General features: G+C 36.8%; 1 protein-coding gene across 3 annotated transcripts in view; it reads right to left on the bottom strand.

Moving 5' to 3' along the window:
• The window catches only part of SOS1 (SOS Ras/Rac guanine nucleotide exchange factor 1), a 126283-nt gene that overhangs the window by 64578 nt on the left and 39237 nt on the right, over nt 1–22468 (bottom strand). For all 3 annotated transcript variants that reach the window (XM_055401008.2, XM_055401009.2, XM_088841529.1), the window contains exon 2: nt 4663–4788. In XM_055401008.2, coding sequence (XP_055256983.1) covers nt 4663–4788 — 126 coding nt within the window. The remainder of the gene's footprint in view (nt 1–4662; nt 4789–22468) is intronic.

Raw genomic sequence — 22468 nt, 5'->3', positions numbered from 1 at the left:
ATTTGTCCTTTCTTTCAACATCAATTATAATCTAAAATACCATTTTGCACTTGAAACTTCTAAGAATTGTTTTTCTTTATCCATCATGCAAAGAGGTACTTGATTTCAAAACTATTTGTAAAGCATGGAAATCAAGGTTTACATTAGTAACAGCCAACTTTAATACACTGTAGTTTTATCATTAGAGTTTGCATCTTCCACAGGTCATTAATTTTCATCACGATACTTCATTTCAATGTCTAGCACTCATCCGGTTAGAATTTCCATTGAAAGTTAAAGAACTCATGTTAATGTAAAAGCTGAATTTCCTGACTTTAGTAAACTAATATAATTCATTTCAAACAAAAGGTACTTTCAACCTCTGAAGTTTCTAAAATCCACTTTCAGGATACCATAATTACAACCAGTAGAGGTCACTATTACATAATTTTAACACGTATTTTGAATTGTTCCATATTTAGCTAGTAATATGTAAAAATTATTAGGTAAAATTATAATAAATGTAAATTGAAAGTCCTAGCAATTGCTATTGAAGAGATCGCTATATGATATTCTGTAGGAAAAAGGACACAGTAATTCCAGGACATGTTATGAACAAATTTATGAACTGAGAATAGTTTAACCCACTCAAGTTTAGTAAATTTTCTCTTCATCTATGTTCAAGGCAAAGTTAGCTGTCAAATGTAAGAAGTGATCATTTTAATTCTAATGAAAGAAATTACTGTAGTTAAAAATAGAGTTAACAAACTTTTTCAAATGTCTAGTTGAAAAGCTATTTGCTAGGATACTATAACCTATATAATAAAAGCAATACAAAGGCCCAAAATACTGGGAGAGTTTGGCAAGTGAAAAAAGAATAAAGGAATGAGGAAAAGGGGGGAAAGGAACGTTCAAAACAAGAATTCTTTTCCTTTTTTCCAAGTTACTACTATATACTTGCTAATCCAAAAATTACAATTAAGAGATTTTGGACTAACTTTACCATAATTCTCAATTAAAAATTTCATACTGATGGGTTTATCCCATGGTTAACTGAATAGGTATAGGTATAACCATGATTACAAACCTTATAATAGTATAATCCTATAGCTCACTGGCAGGCATGGGGTTGAGCAAACCAATGCATAGTAAGAAATAATAAATTCTTAATACATTGGAGAAGGAAATGGCAACCCACTCCAGTACTCTTGCTTAGAAAATCCCATGGACGGAGGAGTTGTCTGTGGCACAGAGGGTCGCAAAGAGTTGGACACGACTGAGCGACTCCATTTTCTTTCTTTAATATATTTTACATCACACCCTTGTAATCACATACATAGTAAACTGAAACAGTTTCTTAAAATAAAACTTTCTTTTACTATAGGCAAGGCACTGATTTTTCCTATTCATTTATAAAAATTTAGTTGGGCTTAAGGGGTGATGAACAAGAGTCGAAAAAGCACTGGTGTATGGTGGTGGTAGAAAGCTGTGGAATAGAACAGAAGCTGAACTCAACCTACCAATTCTAAATACACTTAACATACATCTTTGGAGAAAAAAAAAAAAACATGGGTAGAATTACAGAGGCAAACAGTAGGCAGGGGTTGAGGTAGAAGAGAAGGAAAACACAACAGCAATCCCTTCTCATCTCAATTTTATCCAGCTAATTCCAAGTTTATCTACTGTTTTGAGAAAGAAGGGGAAGGAAAGTCAGGAAAGATTAAAGAGAAGGCAAGAAAGGGAAAATAATAATGAGGAATAAAACATTTTTAACTTATTTATTAATATATTACTGGACTGTTTATTTGAGAAGTATTACCAAAGGTCATGGGAAAGACTGATAGTGTCAAAAAGATGCCTTGATTGTGAAAAAGGCCAGAATTAAAGAAATACTTTATCTCTTGTAGTAGAAAATTTAATTATAATTCTAGAGCAAAGTAAAATTTCTTTTTACAATTATCTTATATAATTTAAGGTAAAGAAGACCAAGGAGAAATGGTCAGTAAAAGATCCATGAATTAAAGTCTATTACTCTGCCACTTTCAAGATTAACAGTTTTGCTTTAAATTGAGACTCTCCACTTTGACTGACATTTAGTGGCCTTGGGAAAAATAAAGAGCTAGGTTACAATTCAGCTCTGTCTCTTATTAGCAGAACCTGTCTTTTCCTTTACATAATAAAGGTGTCTAGATAGATAATCTTAAAGACTAATTCCAATACAAACATTCTGGGCTCTATGAAAATTCCTATACCTGCATTTGAGTGCAAATATTCAGACCTGGAGGCACTTTTAAAGTGCTATTAATAAAGGCTTAGAATGTGTAGGAGAATTTTTTTCTGTCTAGAAAGGTAGAAAATAATGAGAAATCACTTTGGAAATCTAAATGTGAGTGACAAACTTAAGAGAAACTACAAAGATTCTTTAGGAATGAAGGAAAAGAAAAAAAAGTTGAAGAAAAAAATGAAAGGAAAAGGAAAGCATTTCTACACACTAAGGACAAAAGATCAGAAATAACAATTAAAGAAACAATCCCATTTATCACTGCATCAGAAAGAATAAAACACCTAGGAATAAACCTATCAAAGGAGGCAAAAGGCCTGTTATTTTGAAAACTGTAAGATGGTGATGAGAGAAACCGAAGAGGACACAAACAGATGGAAAGACATTCTGTGTCCTTAGATCAGAAGAATCAATACTGTCAAAAGATCATACAAGCCAAGGCAATCTACAGGATTCAACGCAATCCCTATCAAATTACCAATGCTTTTTCACAGAACTAGATCAAAAAAAATGTTTTTAATTTGTATGGAAATACAAAAGATCTCGAATAGTCAAAAAATTCTTGAGAAAGAAAAACAAATCTGGAGGAAATCAGTCTCCCTGACTTCAGACTATACTATATAGTTACAGTCATCCAAACAGTAATGGTACTGCCACAAAAATAGAAATACAGATCAATGAATGAGGATAGAAAATCCAGATAAAAACACACTCACCTATGGTCAGTTAATCTGTGACATCCTGCTTTTGGAACTATGTTACCTTAAGAATCTTAAATTCTAACAACTTTGTCTCTGATCCAAATCTATTCTTCTATTTCTATCAGGTATTCTAGTGTTATCAGCTCTCTGATCTTACTGGGAAATCCCTGTTCCCTCCATGTTTTTCCAATCTACCTGCCCCTCTCCTAACTGACAGAACAGTTTACTGGAATGTATGCCCTAAAGTTTAGACTTTCTGGATTAGAGTCTTGGCTTCACTACTTACTAGCTATAACCATGGGCAACTTATTTAACCTCTCTATGCTTCAGTTTCCCCATTAATTCATTCAACCTATATATCCTAAGTGCCTTCTCAGTGCCAGACATTGTTCTGGGTGCTGGGGATTTGGTAGTGAATAAGAACTTACATTCTGGACCTTATACTCTAATACAGGAAAAACAGTACCATCTTCATGGGGTTATTAAAAACTTTAAATGAAATATAAACACAGAAGTGTTTAGAGCAATATGATACTATAGCAAGCACTCAAAAATCAGCTATTATTAAATTTCACTTTTTCCTTTATCCAATTTGATTCTCTGATGCTCTTTTCAGCTGAGCTTCCTATTGGATATAACTATACATCAATCCCTAACTGCCTCAGAACAGAGCAGGGGTACACAGAGATACACCTTCTCCCCGTCACTGTGCACCACAAAATCATTATTACATTCTAGTGTGTTGTGTCCTGAAAAGGGTTGTAAAGCACTGCTACTACTAATTTCCACAACCCTCTTGCCCTACTGTTCTGTCACTGTATAGCCATGGTGAAATACCATTCAACTCAACTGTCTTTTTGAGCCCACACAAGTACCACAAAAGAAATGTCATAGAAATGCAAAGCTTTGTACACTATACATTCAAGGTCTTCAAAGTGAAATGACCTTACATCATTGCCAGAAAACTCCTTTTATATTTCCAGCTCTATCTCCCATTTTCTATAGTTGGTACTTCAAACCTTCTTTCTTCTCTTCTCAAACCTGACTCCTTAAGAACTCAATTTAGGAGGCTCTTCTTCTGAGAATCCAAACTTAAGCCCCAAAGTCTGTATTATTAGTTTGCTTTCTGTTTTTTTTTATGGTTTTCCACATACCCTTTACTCACAAGGCATCACATTATGTTACTGCCCATACATCTGCCTGTATCTCCACTAATCTACAAGCCATAAAAAGACAGGAGCCATATCATATTTGTGACATCTTCCTTCCTAGAATTTTGATGTTTCCCTCCTTTCCAGTTGGTGGGGACGGGTTCACTTCCTATCTAAAAAAACACAGAGCACTGAAGATCAAAGGATTGGCTGAAATGCTTTTGAAATGATAGCTGACTTTAAGAAATAACAAGAAAAATAAGAAACACTTGGATATATTCCACTCTTAAAGGTGTATCTGTCATTCTAGCATCAAGAAGTAGTATTTAGAGGTCAATAAAAGTTGACTTTAGATTAAAAGCAAATAATGGAATAGTTTGATGCAAAAACATATACAAGCTAGCAGACACTCAATACAAAGTTAAAAGAAATCTAGTCATCATTTTTAAAATACCATATAGACACTGTGGAACTGAAAAGCAAACATCTCCCCCCTTCATTGACATTACAATAAATACACATATTAGATATAAAGCAAAATTGATCATACCTCTACATCTGAAGCACTTCGGGGTTGAGCTTGGCATAGCATATTTAATAGTTGCAAAATTAATTCTTCAACATACTGAAGAGCATCATCACTAGACTCAAGAGTTGGATGAACTTGCCCCTGAACCTATAAACAAAAAGTAATTAAAATAAAGGTTTGTTTAATCTGATTAAATAAACAAAGCAAATAACTTTTTCAAGTGTGGGGTTTGTATTCAAGAACATAGTCTGGCTTGCAAACACAGATTTGAATGTTATTACCCTAGCCTGAAATTCTTAACCTTTTTCCTAGTCACATGCACCATACATGCTTATTGACATGTTTCTAGAGATTCAGATACTTAATTACAAAATTTCAAAATTTTTTCCTTAAACCATGCCTATCCTAGAGTGTGGGAATACTGAGAGGGAGGGAGAGGCTGAGCTGGAGATAAACGATTCAGTTTACATGGTTTTTGTCAAGAACCAGTGGTAGTCAGAACACTGGCTCAATACAGTGCGTGGGCAAAATTGACCTCCTATGTGTCCCTTGTTTAATTCTATCTTTTCTACCAAATCATAACATTCAAGAGGCCTATATCTTTTTTTTTTTTTCCATCAAAGTAACTCCAGCAACTAGCACTGTACAGGGCACATAACACAAGCTAATAAATGTCTTGAATACAAAGTCACCCTGTATCAAAGGACACAAAATGGGGACTTTTGACAATGTGTGTCCATGCTTCAGGAAGATAACTCGGTGGTCATTTATTCATAAATGCCCAGCAATCTTTACCTTCATTTCCTCAACCATTTCTTTGAAGGCATCTCAGCCACTGCTCTTCATAAAACTTTTAAATTTTTATAACCGGCAAGACAGTCTTTACTTGCATCCCTTTGTCACTCATTATGGGTCAAAACCACTTCCTACTTTTAAAAATGGCAGCAAAATAAAATTCAGAAGACAAACAATACATGTTTCAAAAATGCTCTACTCTTCAAAGGATGGTAGAACTCTCACTGGATTAAAGTAGACAGTACTCACTAACCAAGAGCATTTAGTATGGTCTACAGAGAATGAGATGGCTGGATGGCATCACCGACTCGATGGACATGAGTTTGAGTGAACTCCGGGAGTTGGTGATGGACAGGGAGGCCTGGTGTGCTGTGATTCACGGGGTCGCAAAGAGTCAGACACGACTGAGCGACTGAACTGAACTGATCTTACTACATACACTTCACTAGCTGAGGGCTTGACAGCCTGAGTATACAGACAGATTTTTTTATCAAGTGTACCATATAATGAATTTTTTAACATATATGAGAAGTACACAGATATGTATACAAACATATATATGCACTTATACTTTTTAAAGAAAAATATTTTAGAAGCAAATAACATTACGACAATGCAAAACTGTGTGAAGGGTGCTACATCAACTATAAATAATAATTTATTATTATTTTACAGGTAAAGAAACTGAGTCCCTAAAGGTGTAAATCATTCGCCCAAGAACTTTTTGCCATCTCTGGTATAGCAATTACCAACCTGACAATAACTGATCTGCTTACAGATCTCCCACCCTATTAGATGACCGAATGCTTGTGCAGTTAAAATAATGGATGGAGTACAGACCAGAACCCAGATGTTTCTCAGCTTTCTATTCACCAGCCATAACATTCTGTGTGTAGATAACAAACTTTGTAAATGGATTCCTCTTCAACACTAAGCATGATTTTAAAAACCTTTTTTTTAAAACAAAACACAAAGGGAACTTTTGACAATAGTTTTACTTTATATATAGAACTGCATGCCCTCATTGGTTTAAATTCTTTTTGTAGACACCCTTTACCTTCAAGGTTGACTTATCTTCCTTGAAAGGTGCACCCTAACACTACATGACAGGCTTTTTTAGGTGGTGGTGGGGAGGCGGGGGGTCCTTGATTTTTCATTTTTTAAACTCTCTCTTCTTATCAGTGACACACAATCCCATCTGCTTCTTTTATGTCTGTTTCTTGTTCCACTTGTTTCTTATAGAGTTACATATTATCCTTCACCCCTCAAATGTGGAGTCCATCCTTGTCTGTCTGCTCCCTCCTTCTGTTCTTTCCCCTAACTAATCTCATTTACTTCCAAATTGTTATCACCTACATGAAAAGTTCAATTATTAGTCACTCAGTCATGTCTGACTCTTCGCAACCCCATGGACTGATGACTACAAATCTGATTATTCTCCTCAGTTTTAGACCCATACACCAAATTCTGGGCTAGATATCTGCACCTATCCTCAATCTCACCTATTCAAAATCTCAACTACGACATGGGGGATGGGGAGAGGAACTTATAAAAGTTGAACAAGAAAAACTATATCTCACAAATGGAAAACAACATAGACAGGCCCTAGTTTCACGAAGATAGTCCTGAAAAGTTGCTGTAATTGGGGTTACAATCCTATTCAAGTCTCCAGCATCACATAAAATACAGCTACGCATTTATAAAACCACAGAATTTTAGAAGTAAAAGGGACAATAGATGTTATTTCACACAGTCCTTCTATTTAGCAGATGATAAAAAGGAAACACCCACAACTTTGTAGCTAACGAGCAATGCTGAACCTGGGCCTCCTGGTATCTAGGGCAAAGCTCTTTCCACTAAAACATAGACTGTCAAATCTTGGAGGCATATGAGGACTGTCTAGTAGGTCCATCAGCATAAGGAACAGAATGTCCATGAAATTTATCTATTTATATAGCGGGCTTCTATATAAAACTTGGCTTTGAGTACGCGGTCAAACTTTAAGTAACACCAGCATACCATAAACGTAAATGTAGCACTATGAATCTTATCATCTGAACAGGTAAAATCATCTTACCCATTCAAAATGGGTAAAATGATCTTCGATTACACAAAGGATCCCATGTATTATGTAATATTATAAATATACTAAAAATCTGACATAAAGCTAAATTGCTAGAGGTAAGAAATATTAAGATAAAAATATTTAATCAACAACAATTCTAATTAACTTAAAAAAATACCCAAGCCCTTTGAAAAAGTGATTTAGGTACCTCAAAACACATTTTAGAAAGTGTTCAAGAAAATGTAAATCAATCAGATTACATTTTTTAAAATGTTATTTTTCAAGGAGACCCTTGGAAATTATATAATTCTTCATTAATACAGCTCCATCTTTAGCTGCTCTTCAGTTTATACTTTATGCTGAAGCAATTCATACTATCTGCAGCTTGTGAAACATGGCATGCAGTTTTCACTCACACTGTTCTCCATGGCTATCATTCATTCTCTTGCCCTTTCGTCTACCTATTTGATTTTCAAAACCCAGATCTCATCTCATTTGGGAAGACTTCTTTGCTTCTTGTCTCTTTCTAAGGCAGTATTAATCTCAATTCATTTAACTGATTTATTGAACCTATTAAATACCAGGCTGGATATATAGAGATTAATCAAAAATTGCCCCTGATCTATGGGCCTTATACTCTGCTCTATGCTAATCCTTGTACTAGGTATCACATTTTTGTTACTGGGTTTGTCCTATTGAATTATAATTACTTGTTCCCTTGTAAATTTTCTCTGCTGACACTCCCATTAGGCAAGGCCTTGTTTATCTACTTACAGAATCATTTTCTCTTTTTCACACTAAACCTCTGACATTCAGGGAACACTCAAAGCCTCTGTGTTATAGGGGTGAAAGTAATAAAATATCTTTTTCTCAGAATTAAGACTGAAAAGGGGTGGTAGTGAAGGCTACAGAGTCTGGTTGATTTCAGGAGCATAAACCTTTAAAGCAGAAATCATTCAACATAAAGGCAGTCAGAACTAAAACCAACATTTATTATGTAGAATCAATTCAATTGCATTTCATTACTGTGTTGAAATGCTAATGTTTTTTAAAAAAACACCCCAAACCATGATACTGCATGTAATTCAGTCACATATAGTTAAAATATTAAGTTTGACACATTGTATGATACATGAAATCTTAGAAATTAAAATTCAAACGGTTTTATTCACTTATGGTTGAATTGAACTGAAAGTTGCTCAGTCATGTCCGACTCTTTGTGACCCCATGGACTATATACAGTCCATGAAATTCTCCAGGCCAGAATACTATAGTGGGTAGCCTTTCCCTTCTTCAGGGGATCTTCCCACTGAAGATCCCACTGAACTGGTTCAGTTCAGTTCAGTTCAGTCACTCAGTCGTGTCCGACTCTCCGCGACCCCATGAATCACAGCACGCCAGGCCTCCCTGTCCATCACCAACTCCCAGAGTTCACCCAAACTCATGTCCACAGAGTCGGTGATGCCATCCAGCCATCTCATTCTCTGTCATCCCCTTCTCCTCCCGCCCCCAACCTTTCCTAGCATCAGAGTCTTTTCCAGTGAGTCAACTCGTCACATGAGGTGGCCAAAGTATTGCAGTTTCAGCTTTAGCATCTGTCCTTCCAATGAACACCCACTGATGGTTACTAAGAGTCAAATAAAACCTAACAGGTAAATAAATCAAAGGATTAGGCTTAACTGAACTGAACTAAACTGAAAGGCTTAAATAGAAAATAATGCATGATGTCAACTGTTCATCTAAATTTCTAGAGATTAACCTTTATCACATCTTAAATCTGTCAAATTAGGATCATAAAGTTCATTTACACAAGAGACTAATAAATATTTTAATTCCTTAAAAACAAAACAATACTTCAAAAACCTCTGACTGAAAAACAAGGGCAATGATAAATGTTTAAAGATAAGCAGAGCACCAATTCCTGAAATACAGACTTTGTTTTTTATTATTTCAAAGATGCTGTTAAAGAGATTTCTTTAATGATCAGGCAGAAGCAGCATTTCCTATACAGATAGGATTAAAAAAACAAAACAAAACTTCTCTTACATGAGATAGCAGTTCCAGCTAAAGTGTTCCATTCCATCTAAACAGTACTCTAATGAATCTAAATGGTACTCAAATAATCCAAGACTATACAGAAAATGTTCCACTGCCAAATTTTATGACAGCCTTCAGAAGCTATCCACAACTGACATTCACTAAAGGTGTGTGTGAGAGAGTACTTACAATATGCATCACATATTTATCAGTGTGTGGAGGGGGCATTAAAAGAATGAAGAAAAAAGTTCTTTCTCCCCCTAAACTGGGACTCATTCAGAAAATTTTTACTGCAAGTCTACTGTGTATAAGGTGCTATTTTAAATGTCAGAGATCCAACAGCAAACAAGATACACAAAATTGCTCTCACTGAGCTTGTATTTTAATAAGAGGGATCCAGCCTTTGCTTTTATTTTTTAAAAACAGGATCTTATTTTGAACCTCAATCTACTGAAATGAGACATCAAGTATACATAAATAAATAAAATAATTTTTATTCTTTTAATGCCACCCCCACACATAGATAAATATGTGATGCATATTTTAACTGCTCTCTCACACACACTTTTAGTGAGTATCAGTTATAGATAGCTTCTGAAGGCTGTCATAAAATCTGGCAGTGTAACCTTTTCTGTATAAATAAATACACAAATATATATTTGTACTGTAGTTACTGTAACTAAAGTATATGCAACAGTCTTTAAGCATATCTAAGCTTTCCTATGAATTGAATATGTATTATTATCCAATGGACATGAAATAAGTCTACCTACATACAATTAATGAATACCTCCCATAAGCACATAACTGGTGGTTAATACAGAAATATCATTATTATTAATATCTTTCCTCCAATAAAGCCAGGTCCATATCCTATCTATACTACATGCTTTATAGGGTAGGTTGACAATCACTGTTCCTATCACTGCCTTTCCATGAGAGTGCCTTTCAAATCACGAGCATTCACAAATCAACTTTTGAAACTCAGTTCATTATACCCGGGTTCATTCAACATAGCTGGATGGGAGTTTAAGTTTTTCTTCTTAAAATAACTTTTTATAATCTTACTGAAGTTTTGCATTAAAAATTTTCCCTATACAAATATATGAAATGTTCCTCAAATTCAATAGAATCAAGAGAAATGTGAATTAAAGAATATTTTACTAGCAAAAATTAAATGATCAATAACATCTATTATTGACAGGAATGTTCAGAAAAGATTATTCTGTTACTTTGCTGGCAGAAATGCTGATAACAGCTTTTTGAAAAGTAATCCAGCAACTACTATCAAAATTAAAAATAAATTCTACGGCCCAGCAAACACACCCCTGGGATTTACCTTAACCAAATAAAAGAATACACATAAAAGGATTTTATTTCAGCACTGTTCATAGTGGCAAAACCTGGAAAGCAAACATCCATCAGTAAGAGAATATTTGAATAAAGTATGCAATATTACTGTTACAGGATTAATTGTGTCCCCTAAAAATTCATACCAGGAGTCCTAATTCCTACTTCAGAATGTGACTATACTTGAAAGCAGGGTCTTTATTAGGGTGGGCCTAATCCAATATGACTAGTGTTCTCATAAGAAGAGGAGGTTCAGACACAGATACAGACAGGGAGAAGACAACCTTCCATGAGCCAAGAAGAGAGACCTCAGAAGAAATCGACTCCGTTAACACCTGGATCTTGGACTTCAGGCCTCCAGAATTATAATAAAATACATTTCTGTTGTTTAAGCTACCCAGTGTATGGTACTTTGTTATGGTCACCCTGGTCAACTAATACAACTAGTCATTAAAAATAAAAAATCAGAGCTCTGCCATTAAACAGATTTCCATAAAGTATTCTTGAGTAAGACAGAAAACTTTAAAGTACAGAAACATTCAAAAAATCATACACACTTCCAAATGTATTATATACATTTATACATGAACGTGACAACATGGAGGAAAATATGGAAAAATATAACCTAGGTTATTAACATGGGTTGGAGGGACCTGGCAGAGCAGGAATGTGGATGACAGGAAAAAAGGAGGAAGAATGAATAAACTACCTCTTCCTCTCAAAAGAAAAAAAAAAAACTATACTGAAAAGGTCATATTGATGTAGCTCTGTAATACTTTATATATACATGAAAAAAAATTTAGATTACAAACTTATCATTTAATTTTTAATTTGAATAAAAATTTCATGATTGCTTTTCTGCTGTGTTACGTGAGTGATGAAGACATATTCAATGTCCTTTCCCACAGAAAAAACTAAGCACATCAAATTTCAAACATATCAAGTGCCAAGTTTATATCATCTATCATGTATTTTGCTTTAAAGACAATAATTATGGCCTTTCTAAAAATTTTTTAAATTACTTTCTGTGATAACAGCATTCCCACCAATAAAACAAAGAACTGACCCAAGGAAAGAAGCTCTGATGTATTTTTTAGTTCTTCTTCAAGTATTTTCTTAATCTTCATGTTCAAGCGTCTTTCAAAAGTAAGAAATCCCTTATTAGTGAGGTCCTGACATAGGTCAGTTCAGTTCAGTTCAGTTCAGTCGCTCAGTCGTGTCCGACTCTCCGCGACCCCATGAATCACAGCACGCCAGGCCTCCCTGTCCATCACCAACTCCCGGAGTACACCCAAACTCATGTCCACAGAGTTGGTGATGCCATCCAGCCATCTCATTCTCCGTCGTCCCCTTCTCCTCCCGCCCCCAACCTTTCCCAGCATCAGAGTCTTTTCCAGTGAGTCAACTCGTCTCATGAGGTGGCCAAAGTATTGGAGTTTCAGCTTCAGCATCAGTCCCTCCAATGAACATCCAGGATTGATCTCCTTTAGAATGGACTGGTTGGATCTCCTTGCAGTATAAGGGACTCTCAAGAGTCTTCTCCAACACCACAGTTCAAAAGCATCGATTCTTCGGCGATCAGCTTTCTTCACAGTCCAACTCTCACATCCATACATGACCACGGGAAAAACCATTGCCTTGACTAGACGGACCTTGGTCGGCAAAGTAATGTCTCTGCTTTTCAATATACTATCAAGGTTGGTCATAACTTTCCTTCCAAGGAGTAAGCGTCTTTTAATTTCATGGCTGCAATCAGCATCTGCAGTGATTTTGGAGCCCAAAAAAACAAAGTCTGACACTGTTTCCACTGTTTTTCCATCTATTTCCCATGAAGTGATGGGACCAGATGCCATGATCTTTGTTTTCTGAATGTTGAGTTTCAAGCCAACCTTTTCACTCTCCTCTTTCACTTTCATCAAGAGGCTTTTGAGTTCCTCTTCACTTTCTGCCATAAGGGTAGTGTCATCTGCATATCTGAGGTTATTGATATTTCTCCCAGCAATCTTGATTCCAGCTTGTGCTTCTTCCAGCCCAGCGTTCCTCATGATGTACTCTGCATATAAGTTAAATAAGCAAGGTGACAATATACAACCTTGACGTACACCTTTTCCTATTTGGAACCAGTCTGTTGGGTAGGAACTCTTTATAAAACTCCTATTGTTTTCACCCTAGTGTTCCCACTCATTCTATCTTACTTTAAAAGTTATGATTCCATACTAAGAGGCATCTTTAAAGCTAGAAGAACAAATCATAATACATGTGTGTCTGCTGTCTATTCTTTGACATTCCCCTCACCCCAAACTACCATAGATGGCAGTTTGTGACTTGAATACATAACAAAACACACCAATTGACTGCCTATAATCTTTATGCACCAGATTCTAAAATCTAGTGAATCAAAGGCAGGGTTAAATTTTTTTCAAATTCAATCTTATTCATATAGATCAGGTTCCTTGATGTACAATCACTAAGCTGATTTGACAAGATGAACTAAATAGATTTCTTCATATTTATGCTTTCATTTCTAGAAGGTGACATGGTCGATTTCACCCGTGAATTCTTGATGATATTTTTGTAAATTTTATTCATTTTCTGGCCTTCTGAGTAAAGAAGGCTAGATCTCAAATATGATGATGCACACATGTATACATTCAACAGATGCTGTGCTAGAAACTAGGAACACAAAATAGACATAGTTCCTGTCCTCACAGAGCTTTTAAGCACAAGACAGAAACAAGACATTAAACAGTCACAAAGTAACTACTTTAGTAAGAGACAGAGGAGCTAAGAAGTTAAGTGTGAGCTTAAACTGTCTAATTGAACAAAGTGGGGAAAACCAACAGACCATTCAGTTCAGTCGCTCAGTCGTGTCCGACTCTCCGCAACCCCATGAATCACAGCACGCCAGGCCTCCCTGTCCATCACCAACTCCCGGAGTTCACTCAAACTCATGGCCATCGAGTCGGTGATGCCATCCAGCCATCTCATTCTCTGTCATCCCCTTCTCCTCCCACCCCCAACCTTTCCCAGCATCAGAGTCTTTTCCAGTGAGTCAACTTGTCACATGAGGTGGCCAAAGTATTGCAGTTTCAGCTTTAGCATCAGTCCTTCCAATGAACACCCAGGATTGATCTCCTCTAGAATGAACTGGTTGGATCTCCTTGCAGTCCAAGGGACTCTCAAGAGTCTTCTCCAACACCACAGTTCAAAAGCATCAATTCTTCGGCGATCAGCTTTCTTCACAGTCCAACTCTCACATCCATACATGACCATGGGAAAAACCATAGCCTTGACTAGACGGACCTTTGTTGGCAAAGTAATGTCTCTGCTTTTTAATATACTATCAAGGTTGGTCATAACTTTCCTTTCAAGGACTAAGCGTCTTTTAATTTCATGGCTGCAATCAGCATCCCCAGTGATTTTGGAGCCCCAAAAAATAAAGTCTGACACTGTTTCCACTGTTTTTCCATCTATTTCCCATGAAGTGATGGGACCAGATGCCATGATCTTTGTTTTCTGAATGTTGAGCTTCAAGCCAACCTTTTCACTCTCCTCTTTCACTTTCATCAAGAGGCTTTTGAGTTCCTCTTCACTTTCTGCCATAAGGGTAGTGTCATCTGCATATCTGACGTTATTGATATTTCTCCCGGCAATCTTGATTCCAGCTGGTGCTTCTTCCAGCCCAGCGTTCCTCATGATGTACTCTGCATATAAGTTAAATAAGCAAGGTGACAATATACAGCCTTGACGTACTCCTTTTCCTATTTGGAACCAGTCTGTTGTTCCATGTACAGTTCTGACTGTTGCTTCCTGACCTGCATACAGGTTTCTCAAGAGGCAGGTCAGGTGGTCTGGTATTCCCATCCCTTTCAGAATTCTCCACAGTTTATTGTGATCCACACAGTCAAAGGCTTTGGCATAGTCAAAGAAACAGAAATAGATGTTTTTCTGGAACTCTCTTGCTTTCTCCATAATCCAGCGGATGTTGGCAATTTGATCTCTGGTGCCTCTGCCTTTTCTAAAACCTGCTTGAATATCTGGAAGTTCATGGTTCACATATTGCTGAAGCCTGGCTTGGATATGAGACAGCAAAAGAGATACAGGTGTATAGAACAGTCTTTTGGACTCTGTGGGGGAGGGCAAGGGTGGCATGATTTGGGAAAATGGCATTGAAACATGTACATTATCATATGTGAAACAAATCACCAGTCCAGGTTCGACGCATGATACAGGATCCTCGGGGCTGGTGCATGGGGATGACCCAGAGGGAGGATAAGGGGAGGAGGGAGGTGGGAGGGGGGTTCAGGAAGGGGAACTCATGTACACCTGGGGCGGATTCATGTCAATGTATGGCAAAACCAACCAATATAATATTGTAAAATAATTAGCCTCCAATAAAAAATACAAAATTAAATAAAGGCATCTTTACCTAAAAAAAAAAAATAAAAAGAATGATTTAGAACTAAAACAAAAAAAACAAAAAAACAAATAATTCAGTCAGCTACACACATCATCCTGTTCACTCTTAAAACCCCAAATCATAAACCTGTTAGTCCTATGACTTTCACAACTTTTAGAAGGGAGAGGCAAGCTTCCAAGAGAAATCTACATTGAACCACAATATATAACACAAGTAAAAGTAAAGCTGCCCTGGTTAAAGAGAGCGTGGTATCCTCTACCTCTAGTTCATCAATCCCCTCAGTTTCCATGAAGGTCCCTCTAAAGTACTACCTAGAATCACAGAAAACACAGTTTTAAAAATCTTTCTTTTAAACTGCTGCTCAAATGTGCTACTTACAAAGTTTCAAAAAGGTTTTGTCATTGTTTCAAAATGATCATGTTTAAACTCACCCTCCAGTAGACACTCTTAAGTTGTTCAGTCATGTCTGACTCTGAGACTCCAGTCCATGGAATTCTCCAGGCCAGAATACTGGAGTGGGTTGCCTTTCCCTTCTCCAGGGGATCTTCCCAACCCAGGGATCAATCCCAGGTCTCAGATGTACAGTACTAGTATCTACGTGTGTGTGTGCGTGCAAACTCAATCATGTCCAACTCTTTGTGACCCTCCTGGATGGCAGCCTGCTAGGCTCCTCTATCCGTGGAATTGCCCAGGCAAGAATACTGGAGTGGGCTTCCATTTCCTACTCCAGGGGATCTTCCTGACCCAGGGATTGAACCACGTCTCTTGTGTCTCTGCACTGGCAGGTGGATTCTTAACCACTGCTTCACCTGGGAAGTCCGTTAGTATCTACACCTATGGAGAAACACAAAGTTGTTTAAATCTCTTAACAACTCTCAGACTCATGAGAATGTCTAAGGATTCTTGATAAATTACTTGAGGACTGGTAGATGAGTGGAGTTCATCTAAAAAGGCTTCCTGGAGAAAGAGACACTATGAGTAGGCAAACAGGAAAGTCAGCTCAGTTACGAAGGGCTAGAATGAGGCATATTTCCTAGATTATATGAACTAACAACCAGGCAGTGTATGGCTCTTAAGCACCTGAATTCTGCAAGCCACATTCAAAACTTTTTATCTGAAACAGTGAAATAACTCTCTTTTCTTGAATTTGGGGCAGAAGTACATTTCCTACTTTAGTAATAGGTTCCCTATTCTACGCAAAACTTAAAAGATGAAAACAAGCCCAAAAACTTAATTGGAATACTTGCTTCTAAGACAAAAATTATTCCAGTTCCACATAAACTGAGATTGACATAGGACAGGACTGTTTCACAGTTCAAAGAAGACAGAATTCATTAAGAGTTTTAACAATGAAGCATAAAAATTATTTTAGTAACATTACAGCATAGCTGGAATAGGCCACTGGCTGTATAGAAGCCTAGGCAGGAGCAGACCAAGGGCAGTCAGTCAGTCAGCAGTGCTTTCACAATCTATTTTTAGTGTTTAACAGTGTTCTACACATCTCACAGTTGGTGTCTAAAAAACTAGATGTTTATATAAAGCTACCTACTTGGCTAAGCAAACTCCTATGAAAGAAACAACACAGATTAACTATTTTGGGCAAAAAGTTAAAAAAAAAAAGATTGCTTAACTATTAAAATGAAGGGCTAAACAATGGCTCAACTGGTAAAGAATCTGCCTGCAATGAGGAAGACCTGGGTTCGATCCCTGGGTTGGAAAGATCCCCTGGAGAAGGGAAAGGTTACCCACTCCAGTATTCTGGCCTGGAGAATTCCATGGATTGTATAGTCCATGGGGTCAAAAAGTCCAAGGAGTCGGACACGACTGAGTGACTTCACTTTAAACGAAAAAAAGAGACTTTAGTATTTTTATAATTATTAAAAGGAACATCTATTAGCCTATAACTTAGACTGGTGAAAGCAAGACTGTCTCTTCCCTTACCCAGACTTTGGCCAGGGAGATTTTTAAAGGGGGCATGTGGAGAGGAGTTGGGGAGGGAGGGTAGATAGTTTTATCCTTTTCCTACGTCCTTTTCTCATCACTCCCTTTGAATTTTCTAATAGGTGTAACAAGTCTACAGGAAATAACTAACCTGCCCACCGTACTCTGTTTTACATAAGGTTATTCATGAAATTCTGTCCCACATTTCACTAGCACATATTTTTAAATATCTATCTTCTTCCTCATATGCTTCCTTTGTTTAAAAACAGAAGAGAAAAGACACCCATAAAGGGAAATGTACCCTTTATACATAATTTCAGTAATGCAAAACGTATAAGTTCTGGAGATCTAATACACAACATGATGACTATAGTCAATAATACTGTATCATATTCTTGAAATTTGTTGAGAGCACATCTTAAGTGTTCTCACAACACAAAAAGAGGATAACTATGTGAGCTGGTGGAAATGTTAATGAGCTTGACTGTGGTAATCATTTACAATGTAAATGTATATCAAAATATCACACTGTATACCTTAAAAGTATATACAACTTTTCTCAGTTATACCTTAATAAAGGTGAGAGAAAAAGAAAAAACAAAAACACCCATAAATCATACTTTTTAAAGCCAAATTATCTGCCAGGCTAAATTTATGGGGTTTTTGGTACATGGTAAAATAATTAGATACTATTTAGCACAGAATCAATTTTTAAGTCATTCCAAAAATATTAAGCTTTTCACTATCTAAAGAAATGTTGCCAAGGAGATCTGTATCACTAAAAGTATATGAGCTGAAATATAATTTGTACTTTCCTTCAAAAAAGAATTATCAGAAATAAATTTACTAAGAACTACTTATGCTGCTGCTGTTAAGTCGCTTCAGTCGTGTCTGACCCTGTGAGACCCCATAGACAGCAGCCCACAAGGCCCCTCTGTCCCTGGGATTCTCCAGGCAAGAACACTGGAGTGGGTAGACCTACCATTAATTAACTATGTAATCTTGGATTAAATGATTTAATTAATTTCTATCTGGGCAAAGAGAAGAGGAATTAATTGGATGATCTGTAAAGCTTTCCTTTTAAGTTCTAACATTCTTTGATTATTAGATTATTTTCTTAAGTTCAAATAACTGTGAGGATCTGAAGGAAGACAACCCTAGGAAGAAAAGTATATTTATGAATGAATTTTAAAAGGGACCAAATAACTGAGGCATTCAGTTCAGTTCAGTCGCTCAGTCGTGTCCGACTCTCCGCGACCCCATGAATCACAGCACGCCAGGCCTCCCTGTCCATCACCAACTCCCGGAGTACACTCAAACTCATGTCCACAGAGTCAGTGATGCCATCTAGTATAAGAAATTTTGTGTATGCAAATATATGCAAATCGTATGTGCAAACAAGAGAGGGTCCTCAGAAGACAACCCTAGGAAGAAAAGTATATGTATGAATGAATTTTAAAAGGGACCAAAACACTGAGGCATTCAGTTTAGTTCAGTCGCTCAGTCGTGTCCAACTCTCCGCGACCCCATGAATCACAGCACACCAGGCCTCCCTGTCCATCACCAACTCCCAGAGTTCACTCAAACTCATGTCCACAGAGTCGGTGATGCCATCCAGCCATCTCATTCTCCGTCGTCCCCTTCTCCTCCCGCCCCCAACCTTTCCCAGCATCAGAGTCTTTTCCAGTGAGTCAACTCGTACATGAGGTGGCCAAAGTATTGCAGTTTCAGCTTTAGCATCAGTCCTTCCAATGAACACCCAGGATTGATCTCCCTTAGAATGGACTGGTTGGATCTCCTTGCAGTCCAAGGGACTCTCAAGAGTCTTCTCCAGGACCACAGTTCAAAAGCATCAATTCTTTGGCGATCAGCTTTATTCACGGTCCAACTCTCACATCCATACATGACCACGGGAAAAACCATAGCCTTGACTAGACGGACCTTGGTTGGCAAAGTAATGTCTCTGCTTTTTAATATGCTGTCTAGGTTGGTCATGACTTTCCTTCCAAGGAGTAAGCGTCTTTTAATTTCGTGGCTGCAATCAGCATCTGCAGTGATTTTGGAGCCCAAAAAAATCTAAATAGTATAAGAAACTTTGTGTATGCAAATATATGCAAATTGTATGTGCAAACAAGAGAGGGTAAATCTAAATTTTATCTAGTAGACAAGTAGAAACTGCTACTTATCAGCATTTCTCTAATATTTTGTGATAGTTAACAGGGATCATTAAGGCAGAGTCAGGAACCAACAGCATCCGCACCACTTGTTAATGCTTAATAATGTTTGAGAACTGATCTAAGGCACAAGCCTGAAATAAACCCCTGAAACATTAATGATGAACCCATGATTAGAAAAGTTCAAGTCCTAAACATTTTTACTTTCTGAAAATTAAAAGTTTATATAAAATTTAACTATTCTATATTAATCACAATATTGTAAGAATGCTCTGGTTCATAAACTGCAGTTCATTTATCTGATAAGGAATCTGTATTCAGAATATATAAAGATTTCTCACAAATTAATAACAAAAACAAAGAACCCAATTAACAAAAGGGAAACGAATCTGAATAGACATTTCTCCAAAAAAGATATACAAATGGCCAATATGCACAAGAAAGGAGGTCTAACATTATTACTTTAGGAAAATGCAAATAAAAACCACAATGAGATTATCACTTCATTTCCACTAGTATGGCTAGAATCAAAAAGGTAATTAAGTACTGGTATGGCTGTGAAGGAACTGGACCCCTCACACACTGCTGGTGGGAATAAAACATGGTGCTGCCACTTATTAAAGCAGTCTGACGGCTCCTCAAACAATTAACATGAAGTTTACCACATGCCCCAGCAATTTCACTCTGAGAGAAAGGAAAATACTACATCTACGTAAGAAACATTTAAACAAGTGTTGATAGCAACATTGTTCTTAATAGCCAAAAGATGTAAAATAACCTGAATGTCCATGTATTGTTTTGTTGCTGTTAGTCACTAAATTGTGTCAAACTCTTCTGTGACCCCAGGACTGTAGCCCTTCTGTACATGGAATTTCCCAGGCAAGAATACTAGAGTGGGTAGCCATTTCCTTTCTCCAGGGGATCGAACCCATATCTCCTGTACTGGCATGCGGATTCTTTACCACTGAGTTCTTCAGAAAAGCCCACCCATGTATTGACACATAAAATGTAGCATTATCCATACAAACTTCCCTGGTGGCTCAGATGGTAAAGAATCTGCCTGCAATGCAGAAGACCCAGGTTTGATCCCTGAGTTGGGAAGGCTGCCTGGAGAAGGAAATGGCAACACACTCCAGTATTCTTGCCTTGAGAATCCTATGGAAGAGCGGTCCATGGGATCTCAAAGAGTCAGATGCAACTAAGTGACTAACATACACACACACACATATCCATACAATGGGATAATAACTGGCTATAAAAAGCAATGAAATACTGATACATATGACAACATGGATGAACCTAAAACATTCTGCTAAGTGAAACACATTATATGATTCCATTTATATGAAACGCCAGAATAGGCAGATTTATAGAGACAAAGTTCATTAACGGTTGCCTGGGGCTGGGGAGGGGTGCGACAGAAGGAATCAAGGTTTCTTTTTGAGGTGATGAAAAGGATTAATGATTAAATGTAGTGATGGTTGCACAATTCTGTGAATATACTAAAACCCACTAAATTATACACTTTAAATGGCAGACTATATAATACACAAATTACACCTCAAAGTTCCTATCAAAAAAACCAAAAACCCAGAAAGAAAATGAATAAAATTAAGAAAATATAAACGAAAACATATATTTTCATTGCAGGAGTTAATTTCAGTAGTATTCCTAAAACCACTGAACAATTAGATAATACAGAAAACAAGTTTACATGTAGCATTATGTGAATTCTAACAGCTTTCTGGACACTAATCCTAACTAACCTGATTTGAATTATACTTTATTTATTTAGAAATTATTAACAAAATTTGTTCCAAATGTTGAAACTTCTGACAAAGCATCATTTATATTAGGAATATAAGGCTAGTTTTTAAATATATGCTTTTAAAAAACAGAGTATGTCTTCTTCATAAAATGTTCAACTAATTTCTTATTTTCAACTACCAGAAGCACAAAAGAAACAGGAGTTCTCAAATTATCAGCACAGAACTTAAGAGCTTTCCCAGGAGGTACATAAGTACCACCATAATTCTACTCACTGCCTTTGGAAAAAAAACTTAGTGATCTGTCAATATATTGAATTTCTGTTTCAGATCTTTTTTTTTTACGTACTACTTCTATTTTTAAAAAGGAAGAAGAGTTCATTATTGAGCCAAAAGATTAGGCTATGTAGATTCTGGTGAGTTGAGGCTGGTGGGATGGAGGAAGAGAAAGAAGAGATCTTCCCTTTTATTTCACATGCATCTGTATTATTTTAATAGTGAATGATTATTACTATTTAAAAGGGAACAAGATCCCACAAAGTGATTCACAAGGAAAGTCTCAATCTTTTAAGCTTTTTTTTATTTTTAAGAAGGCTATAAAATCAATATCAAGATGGCCATGCTGCTGCTGCTGCTAAGTCACTTCAGTCGTGTCCGACTCTGTGTGACCCCATAGACGGAAGCCCACCAGGCTCCCCCGTCCCTGGGATTCTCCAGGCAAGAACACGGGAGTGGGTTGCCATTTCCTTCTCCAATGTGTGAAAATGAAAAGTGAAAGTAAAGTCACCCAGTCGTGTCTGACCCTTAGCGACCCCACGGCCTGCAGCCTACCAGGCTCCTCCATCCATGGGATTTTCTAGGCAAGAGCACTGGAGTGGCTTGCCATTGCCTTCTCCGGAAGATGGCCATAGTTACTAGTATATTCATTATTAAATGTTAACCATTAAAAAACTTGTATTTTAAAATAATTTTATTTTTAAACCTGTACTTTTGCTGTAACCAAAGTATCCAGACTAAAAGAGCTTAGTATTATGAGTTGCTAAAAAGCATAACATACTCAAACTCTGAAAAAGAAACCACAAAAGAAATGTTTTGGCTTATGCAAGATATTTTTGTTCCAAAGTGGTGACTAAATGAAAAAATGAGGAGTTACTTAACGGCAGAACAACAAAATACATTCTGTAAAAAGTTGGGTCCTTTAATACTTTAATCATTCTAAAAGGTAGAATTCACTTTATATACTATAACTATTAATAAGGTATCAATAAAGAATTAAGTT

The sequence above is a fragment of the Moschus berezovskii genome, chromosome 11, assembly GCF_049115385.1.
Source record: "Moschus berezovskii isolate FMDL1 chromosome 11, NW_MosBer_1.0, whole genome shotgun sequence".
NCBI lineage: Eukaryota > Metazoa > Chordata > Mammalia > Artiodactyla > Moschidae > Moschus > Moschus berezovskii.
The sequence above is the reverse complement of the archived record's forward strand: the minus strand, read 5'-3'. Positions and strand labels throughout refer to the sequence as shown.